Source organism: Aphidius gifuensis, linkage group LG1 (assembly GCF_014905175.1).
Source record: "Aphidius gifuensis isolate YNYX2018 linkage group LG1, ASM1490517v1, whole genome shotgun sequence".
Lineage (NCBI taxonomy): Eukaryota > Metazoa > Arthropoda > Insecta > Hymenoptera > Braconidae > Aphidius > Aphidius gifuensis.
This window is the reverse complement of record NC_057788.1, coordinates 29676968-29686563: the sequence shown is the minus strand read 5'-3', so window position 1 is coordinate 29686563 and position 9596 is coordinate 29676968. Positions and strand designations below refer to the sequence as shown.

The window sequence follows — 9596 nt, the reverse complement described above, 5'->3', positions numbered from 1 at the left end:
TTCATGGCAAATTAAATATTTGACTAGTTATTATTATTATTTATTAAAAAAAAAATTAATTTTCATTAACAAAAAATAGTTTAAAAAAACGAAAACAAAAACATCCATTATTTAAATTATTATTATGTAAATTTCTTTTACTATTGATATTTTTTTTTTCACTATTTTTGCTTGATAAACTAAATTCACTTTCATCATATGAATCTTCAATAAAACTTGAATTATCTTCATTTTTAATATTTACAAAATTATCTTGATGATAATTTTTAACAAAAAATACATCATACGGTGATTTATTATAATATTTTTTTTCATTATTATTTATATTTTTAACCCATTGATTATTCATGTTGAATTTTTTATTAATCAAATAATTTGCATTTGCATCATCATCATCATCAACATGTCCATAATAATTATCATACTTTTTATGATATTCAAAATTTTTATCACTATCATCTGATGAACTGTATGGATAATTTCTATTTTCATAAATTGGTGTAATTATTTTATTTTCACATATCATTTTTTTATTACTAAATTTTCTTGTAAATATTCGTGAAAAATTATTAAATTTTTTACGTTTTTTTTTTGTATTGCTATTACTATTATCATCAGGATTTTTGTATTTTTTATTATTTAATTTTGTTAGTGATGAAGAGCTCAATTGAGTTGAGGTATTTATATATATTTTGTTGTTATTAATATTATTTATATTATTTATATTATTGATTGTATTGTTGTGTAACATATCAGCTAAATTAATCATTGATTTTTTTGATCTTAATAGTTCCAAATGAATTACAGTTGAATTTTTTTTATTATGTTTGTCAGGTGTTTCAATGTGTCTTGGATTTGCATGGGATACTCTGAATGTCTTGGAGGGATCATCCAGGTTTCTGCTTTGACGTGATGATACTGGAGCTGATTGTGTATGAATGTTATTGGTTTTTTGTGTCCATCTAATTTGATGTGATCGCCTAAGTGTAACTTGAGACAATGCCTCGACAAGATCGTCAATTTCTTTATCACGATTATCAGCTGATGTGTTGTTATTTAAATAATCTGGTGATGTTGATAAATATTCCTCTGATTGAAGATCTAATTTTGGAATAAAAACAGTATGTATTTTATTGTTATCATCAAATGTATCTTGTTGATTGATCCATGATGAATTATTATTTTTTAATTTTTTCCTCTCTTTTATTGATGACTTTATTGGTTTTAATATTATTGTATTTTTTTTAATTTTATTATCATTAAATTTATTGTAGAAATTATCAGATTCACTCTCTGAACTTTGATGATTAATTTTTTTTTTTCTTACAGATTGATAGTTGGGAATTCTTGATGTTGGTGGATCAGTTGATATTGGAGATTGTTCAAGACCTTCGTCATCACTTGATTGCATTTTTGATAATGCTAATTTTGCACGTCTACGAGCTCTTGCATCATTTAAATTATTAGTTACATTATTTAAATTTTTTTCTAAAGTTGTAATTTTAGAGTCAACTTCTACTTCATCTTTTTCATCAATACGATTTTCATAAAGTTTAAGATCAAAGTAACAATCTTCAGTTAAACTTCTATTTTCATTTTTTAAAGTTTCTGGTAAACGTCCAGGTAAATTATTGAGTCGGTTTTTCAATGCTTTCAAAAAAACTGAAGATCCATTTTCTGTTATTTTTTCACAATTTAAACTTGAAGTTAAACTTTTTGTTGTGAAGTTTTCTGAAAGAATCACTTATTTTAGTTTTGAGAAGTTTTTTTTATTTTGTCAAGTTGAAGTACGTGTAGAATATTTTATTTATATTTACCAGAATTTTTTACTGGTTGACAAGCTTCATTGATTTCATTGATAAGACTTTTACTGATGTCTAGAATATTAAATAATAAATATATAATAAACATTTTTTTTTTTTCATTGAAAAATAAATTAAACTTTTACCATTATCAGAATCAGATGATAAAGGACTTGGTGTTTGTAATTTAATTTCATTTTTTTTAAATTTATTTTCATAATATTTTTCATGCATCATTATTATACAATTGATATTTATATTAATTTATATTTATATAATATTTTTTATTATAAGATTTTATTATATTAAATAACCTAAGTGAAAAAACAATTTTATTATTTTTTTTTTTTAAATCCATCTTGGCATTTGTTTTATTATTTCCTTTTTTTTTTTTTCGCTTGATTATTATTCTGGAAATAATATTTTTTCAAGGCAGACATTCGTGGTGATATCTTTGGTGCTTTTTTTTCTTTTTGATTTGATAATTATTTCCAACTAAGTAAAATAATTTAAAATAATTTACCATTTAATTTAATTTAGTATAAATTAAAAGCTGGCAAGATTGGATGAAATAGAAAATAATTGGAAGATATATTTTAATCAGGAAAACAAATACACAATTTACCAACATAAGCGAGACTAGATACACAGATTGGGTGATCAGCGCTGGTGTATTTGGGGCAATAGCCTTTTTTGGAGTACCAGCCGTAGTTTCAGCAATTGGTTTTAAAGCGGCAGGTATAGCTGCTGGATCAACAGCAGCATCATTGATGTCAACGATAGCAACTGGTGTAGTTACTGCTTCTGGAGGACTTGTTGCAACTTGCCAAAGTATTGGTGCAGTTGGAGCAATTTCTAAAACATAAGCTATGATGATTGGTCTTGGAATTGGCCATTTTCATCACCAATAACATCTAGAGAGGATACTGAGTCATAAGTATCACAAGCATATGAATTAGGAGAGTAGAGTTAATCAAGCTTTTTATCTTACAAGTGGTACTGCTCAGAAGACCATCACTTGATCTCGATGTTGTATTTCTTTACTAAATTTAAATACTCTTTTAAGAAAATAAATATTAATTTATCATTATTTTAATATGACTTGTTTTTTTGTGTTTAATCAATTCCATGAATTAATTTGCAGTCTTATCATGCATCATCAATTTTGTAGTTTTAAAATTTAAGTAGTATTAAATATATGTTTATTTTATAAAAGTGTGTTGATCAGCCATGAATTGAATTCAGCGCTGCAGTGGTAGGTTATAAAAATACCAAAAAAAAACATCAACAAGACACTAATATATGACAGATGTTCAACACTGACATTTTGTTTTGATAATCATATCAATATTATATAATTTATCCAAATTCAATTAATTCCAAGTAAGTAAAATAATTTACCATCTAATTAAAAACTGGCAATATTCGATAAAATACAAAATAGCTACAATTTACTTGACATATATTTTCATCAGGAAACAAAAAAGTACATAAATTAAAATCATGAGTGAGACCAGGACCAGCTACACAGATTGGGCGATCCGTGCTGGTGTATGTGGGACAATAGCCTTTTTTGGAGTTCCAATGATAGTCAAAGCTGTTGGTTTCAAATCAGCAGGTATCCTCGCAGGATCAAAAGCAGCTGGTGTAATGTCAGCAATGGCAACTGGTGGAACAACTGCTTCTGGAGGAGTAGTTGCAAGTTGTCAAAGTATTGGTGCAGTCGGGGCAATTGCCAAAAAAACAGCTGTTGTAATTGGTTTAATGATGGTACCTCTTGCAGCATCAGTGCCATCGGTTGAAGATTGCAAACCTAAAGCATCAAAAGCATATGATTTGGCAAAGAGTGGAGCTGGTGGTGCAGTTTCTCTGACAAAGTATGCTTACTCTACACATGCACCTCAAGTATATGAGTTAGCAAAGAGTGGAGTTAATCAAGTTGGTAATCTTGCAAGTGGTGCTGCTTCATTGACAAAGTCAGTTTACTCTTTAATAACTTCATCTAGGTGAATAACAAAAATGTTGTATTTTCTTACTAAACTTAAATACTCTTTTAAAAAAATAAATATTTATCAATCATTAATTTAATATGACCTGCTTTTTCAATCAATTCCATCAATAATCAATCTGCAGTGTTATCATTTGAAAAAATTTTATTTATCATGTTATAATTATCAAGAAGTAGCTGAAATTAAAACTCCGGATGTACTTGTATGTTTTTTATATGATTATTTTGATAAATAATTGTGTTAACGTTTATTGAATGATTAAATAATCTCGAGAAAAAAAAGAAAAAGAAACATAAGTACAGCCAAGTAATAAAAACACCATGACAAATGTTTCCTTGAATAAAAATAATAAACACAATTATATGCTTTGATATAGAGTTACGATTAATACTGCTGCTGCGGCGGTTCCTTGTTGAACACAGTCAGGACCACCAACAATCAAATTATTTTCAGGGTAATATGACTCCAATTAAATGATACGATTATTATGCGAATTTTATTTTGATAAACCAATCTGAAAAATTCTTGTAAATTGAACTGTTGGAGTGGTTGGTCTTGGTTTCCAGTAAATTCTTAGTCATTCACAAGTTAAAAGTTAAAACTGGGATTCCCAGTTTGATTGGAGACCCTGAGTGGGGTGATGCCTAGACCTATATAAACTACTCCTCTGGCTCTCAAAGGACACAATCAAAATCAACGTCAAAGTCGATAAATCAACATCTTAAAAAAAAAAAATTAGTAAGTTATTTAATTTATAAATTAAATTCTGTTGTAAATTTTTTAAACAAATATAATAGAAAATAATTTAAAATATCTTGGTTTTTTTTTAATTAGAATTTTATATTTTTTTATAAATTTTATTAAATATTAAATTTAAAAACTAAGCATTTAATTTAAATGGTAGAAATACTGTTAATTGTTTTTTATGTTTAATAAGTTTCTTTAACTTTTATAATTTGTGTGTGAAAAAAAAGATTATTTAATGTCAAATTAATATTTGTTAATTTATAATTTTTAATATTTTTTTTACAATTTTAATGTTACATATTGTGAATGGTTTTTAATGTATGCAATTTATAATTTTTACAGAAATGTCTAAAGGTCAACAAAACACTCAACAAGGTGGCAAAGGTGGTGGCCTTGGATTCGGAACTCAAGGGATCAAAGCTGACTCTCAGGCTGCTGGCATAATGCGTGAAGGTGCTGTCAAGGGAGAAGTGCCTAAAGGAGGCATAGTCTCTCAGTTGCAGTCTCATGGTGCTAAAAAACCATTTTAAACACCAACTTATATTATCTTACATCAATATACATGGCACAACTCATTCCAATTTATTATTATTTACATTAATAAACTTTTTTTTTACAAATCTTTGAAATTAACTATTCAAACATTCATATTATTGAAAATGTAAACTTTTCTTTTTTTAAATTGATATAATAATAAAAATGAAATAAAAAACAATAATTAAATAATTTTATTCTTTTGGTTTTTATATTATTTATTGTACTCCAAGTCTCAAGTAAAAATTATTATATAACAAAATAACTTACATGAACATTTTAATAATTATTATTTTCAGATATATTGATATATTTATATCAATTAAAATTAATTTTTTAAAAATTATTTTAAAGAAGTGCATTGATAAATCATGAGTTAAATATTCCCGCAAATAAATCGCCATTGTTGAGGTCAATGTCTAACAGGGACATCACGTGTTCGGTGTTATTCTCTGAAAACTTTATTTCACTCTTGTTTACTTTAATCAGCTGGTAAATTTTCTATTGTTATTGTTGTTATATTGTTGGCTATTTTTATATAAAAAAAAACTACTGAAAGTAAGACTGAAAGTAATTGAAAAAAATATTAATAAACCTGGTAAGATTAAAGCAGATAAAGACTTATTTTTTTAAATTATTTATATTACTCTAATAATATCAAAAAATTTTATACAATTCTAGAAAAATAATGGTGTTTTTTATTTTACAGTTATAAATATTTTTCTTTGTAGCAGCAATAGGATATACTTCTGGTGGAATAACAGCAGGTTCAACAGCAGCAAGCATGATTTCTGTTCTTGGTGCCAGTAGAGGTACCGCAATAGCTGCAGGAGTTGTTACTGCATTACCAAGTATAGTTGGAGCTATTGGAGCTATTGCAAATAGAGCTACAGCTGCACGGGGTTCAGTTGATGAACCAGAGATTGGTAGTATTATTCCTGAAACAGGTGCTATAGTTGGAGCTCCAATAATTGATGCTCAAGCTGCTCCCAATAATCAGCCAAGATATGCTGATGCATCAACAAGTACTGATGATTTGGCTATTGATAGATCTGCAATGACTGTCAATAGTTCAACTGCCAATGATCAGCCAAGACGTGCTGATGCATCAACAAGTACTGATGATTTGGTTACTGATAGATCTGCAATGACTGTCAATTGGTCAACTGCCAATGATGATACAAGTCCTAATGAAACACCCGAGTCAAGAAGGTATGGTGTTCTTACTATATTATATATTATCTCATCAAGTCATAAATATTTTTCTTTAAATAAATAAATTCGCAGATCGTTCTGGGATATACTTGGTCAAGTTAGACAAAAAACCTCATTTAAAACAGTTGTTGGTGGACTAGTTGTTGGAGCAGTTGCTGTTGTTGCAGCACCAGTTGCTGTAACAGCAATAGGTTTTACTTCTGGTGGAATAGCAGCAGGTTCAACAGCAGCAAGTATGATGTCTATTCTTGGAGGAGGTGCCACATCAGCTGGTGGAGTTGTTGCAACTTGCCAAAGTATTGGAGCTGTTGGAGCTATTTCAAATACAGCTGCAGCTGCATGGGGTTGTGCTGGTGCTGCTACTACTTATGTCTTTGGTGGTAATTCTGCTGAGCCATCAGGTGATGTACTCGATGCATCAACAAGTGTTGATGACTTGGATACTGATAGATCAGTTGTTGGAGTTAATTGGTACACTCTTGAAAATACTAATGACTCGAATACTGATAGATCTGTTGATAGGCACGATTAGTATCCTACTAAAAATATTGAAAATGGTTCTTATGACGAGACTAAATTGTCAACAGTTAAAGTCTCAATATATTTTGGTATTGGTTGTGTTGTTGCTTGTTACATCACAATACAGATATATTCTTACGGTTGGGGTCTTTATAATTGAGTATTTAAATTAGTCAAAAATACAAAGTCTAAAACAAATATTAGCTATTATTTTATTATACAAAATTTTCAATTAATTTAGTCTATTTTGATGTTAATTATTTAGCATCGTTTAAAATTACAAAACAAAAATAATATATATTTCATATTCAATATTTTTGATATAATATTTGTATCTCGTGAGATAATTAAAATAAAATTTGATGATAAATTACAAATGTTTTTTAATAAAATTAAATCTATTTAATTTTTATATTGTTATAATTAAAATAAGAAACATTGTATTTTAAATTAACATATCAAATTATAACTAAATATTTTTATAACAAAATTTAGATGAGATTTTTAATTTTAATTTTAATTATAATTTTAATTATAATTTTCAATTTGATTGTTGTTTTATTAATAATAATTTATTAAAATTAATTAAATAAATTAAAAAAAAAATAGGTAACTGAATTAATAAAATTATTTTTATACTAAATAATTGAAAGTATGTATTTTCTTAAAAAAGTTTTTTATTTATTATTTTTTGCTGTGAGTGTGATAAAAAGTAATTCAATATGTAAATATATATATCACATTTTAAAATAATAAAAATAAAAGAAACGCTGATAATTATTTTTTATTTCTACTAGTTTTTGTTTCAAGACGAAACTCTTAGTGGGAAGACAATATAAATACCAGCGTTTCACTAATTTTCTCCACAGTCTTTTGTTGAACAAACACGAAAATACGTCTGAAAATATTTTGTTTGATTGTGATATTTTATTTTTGTGCAAATCAATTAATTGTGGTAATTAGTTTAATAATTTTTAAAACAATTTTACCATTTAAATTCCTTTACATTTAAATTAGTAAATATAATTGAGTAAATTAAAATAATAATTAAATTGCAGATAGCAATCATGGGTGCAGTCTTTTCAGTTATCGTTGCAGTTTTAGGTTTTCTTGGACAAGGTGTAAGTAAATAAGCTTCTAAATCTATATATATTTCTATCAAAACAATAAAAAAATTTAAATTAAATTGTATACCTATTGTTTTAGATTATATTGACCTTGAAATTGCTTGCAAAAGGTGTACTTGCATTAGTGGGATTCGGATCAATTGGCATAACTGCTGGTTCCTGGGCAGCAAGATTCATGGCCCGAATGGCAGTTAATGGAGTTACCACTGCTGGTGGATGTGTAGCATGTTTACAACATTTTACAATGACTTAAATCATTCATAAAATCATCAACATGTTGCACACTTATTATTATTACAGTTTTAAAAAATACAATCATATTTAATTTAATTTAATTTACTTATTCATAAATTAAAAAAAAAAATGTTCCTCTTTTATATTTTTCTAATTACCATTATAAAACAGAAATTTTCATTATCAACAGTGTATACATATAGCTTGATAAAATAAATAAAAAGATGTCACTACATAAACTTTTAAAATTTTTTTATATTTGAAATCTACCAATAGGTCCATAAGCCTATTCATGAAGTTGATAAAACATTATTTAGCTAATGTCTGCAAATATACTTGCCAACTAAACTGCAAAGTACATTGTGGTTTGATCCGTAATTCCCACATGACAAAGGAGCAATACCAATGCGTCTTTCAAATAAATTTACTACTGTCTCATTTTCTATTCTTATATTCAATCATCAAGATCACTATGGTTATTTTATCACAGCAATAGAAAGAGATGACACAAATCTTCGAGATTATTTAAACAATTCGCGATCTTATACAAAGATCCACACGAATAATAATAATAATTACAAGAAGAAGATGAAGAAGAAGATGAAGCTTATATATATATTTGCGATAGAAGACAGTAAAATTTTACCAAGTTTATCTTACTAGGCAAGTTGTGTAACAAACTTTGCTTGAGAGATAGATAAAGAAAGAGTCAAAAGAAAGTAGAGAAAGATTGTTAGCCTCAAGCAAGAAAAACGACGACGATGACGACGACGACAACCATGAACCATGAAAAGAGAGACCTGAAGAGAAATAAGAAAAGGAAGATGAAGCTTTATCAAAGTTTGATATATATATAAAAGGTGAAGAGTATATATAGTTGAGGGTTGATGGTGTGATGTGGCAATGGCGATGATGTTGCTTGTTGATAAAGGTATATAATATAAAAGAACAAGTATATAGATAAGGGTGGAAAAAGAGGGTTCAAGACACGTCTCTTATGTATTGGGTGGAGCAAAGAAAACGGTATGTGGCTGCAAAAGATAACTCTGTTTTGGATGAGATTCAGTTAGGATTCTATCCAGTCACTCATGTATATATATACACACTCATCTTACACATAAATTTATTTATATATGGCTTTTATAACATTTATATATGTGTACATTTGTTGGTGAATAGAGACGTCTCCATGACCGATCTACCAACACACCCTGGGGATTTAACTCGCGGCGAGTTTATTTCAACATTAGAAAACCATATAAAACTTGTATTATTTTATTTTTATTATTATTGTTTTGTTCTTTTGTAACTTTACGATCGAAAAATTGTAGTAATTTAATTTCTTTTTTTTTTTTTTATTGAATGGTAGAATGGACAGCCAGTGTTTAAATTTGATTTTATTTTTTAAA

The 9596-nt window shown here is 27.4% G+C and overlaps 2 protein-coding genes and 1 long non-coding RNA gene across 5 annotated transcripts; 2 read left to right on the top strand and 1 right to left on the bottom strand.

The window, feature by feature from the left end:
- Positions 1-26: 26 nt before the first annotated feature.
- Positions 27-2109, bottom strand: LOC122860288 (GATA zinc finger domain-containing protein 14-like). Its single transcript, XM_044164028.1, has 3 exons — positions 1949-2109; positions 1818-1877; positions 27-1731 (listed from the first exon to the last, which is right to left on the bottom strand). The coding sequence occupies exons 1-3, from the start codon at positions 2037-2039 to the stop codon at positions 56-58; spliced, it is 1827 nt and encodes a 608-aa protein (XP_044019963.1). The 5' UTR covers positions 2040-2109; the 3' UTR covers positions 27-55.
- Positions 2110-3041: 932 nt separating this feature from the next.
- LOC122860287 lies at positions 3042-5284 on the top strand. 3 transcript variants are annotated; one of them, XR_006374437.1, is made up of 4 exons: positions 3049-3185; positions 3278-3808; positions 4188-4549; positions 4901-5284. It is a non-coding gene; the product is annotated as an uncharacterized LOC122860287 (long non-coding RNA). The 3 variants fall into 3 exon arrangements; XR_006374438.1 differs by having other exon boundaries at positions 3051-3185; positions 4265-4549; XR_006374436.1 differs by having other exon boundaries at positions 3042-3185; positions 3278-4549.
- Positions 5285-5628: 344 nt separating this feature from the next.
- LOC122860286 lies at positions 5629-7218 on the top strand. The gene is made up of 3 exons (XM_044164027.1): positions 5629-5690; positions 5802-6304; positions 6380-7218. The coding sequence occupies exons 2-3, from the start codon at positions 5877-5879 to the stop codon at positions 6837-6839; spliced, it is 888 nt and encodes a 295-aa protein (XP_044019962.1). The 5' UTR covers positions 5629-5690; positions 5802-5876; the 3' UTR covers positions 6840-7218.
- Positions 7219-9596: the final 2378 nt, after the last annotated feature.

Excerpts from the sequence above, each read along its gene's own strand:
- LOC122860288 (XM_044164028.1), bottom strand. The coding sequence starts at position 2,039 with ATGATGCATGAAAAATATTATGAAAATAAATTTAAAAAAAATGAAATT. Across the intron at positions 1,878-1,948 it reads ATCATCTGATTCTGATAATG|ACATCAGTAAAAGTCTTATC; the intron begins GTAAAAGTTTAA and ends TTAATATTCTAG. Across the intron at positions 1,732-1,817 it reads TCAACCAGTAAAAAATTCTG|AAAACTTCACAACAAAAAGT; the intron begins GTAAATATAAAT and ends TGATTCTTTCAG.
- LOC122860286 (XM_044164027.1), top strand. The coding sequence starts at position 5,877 with ATGATTTCTGTTCTTGGTGCCAGTAGAGGTACCGCAATAGCTGCAGGA. Across the intron at positions 6,305-6,379 it reads GAAACACCCGAGTCAAGAAG|ATCGTTCTGGGATATACTTG; the intron begins GTATGGTGTTCT and ends ATAAATTCGCAG.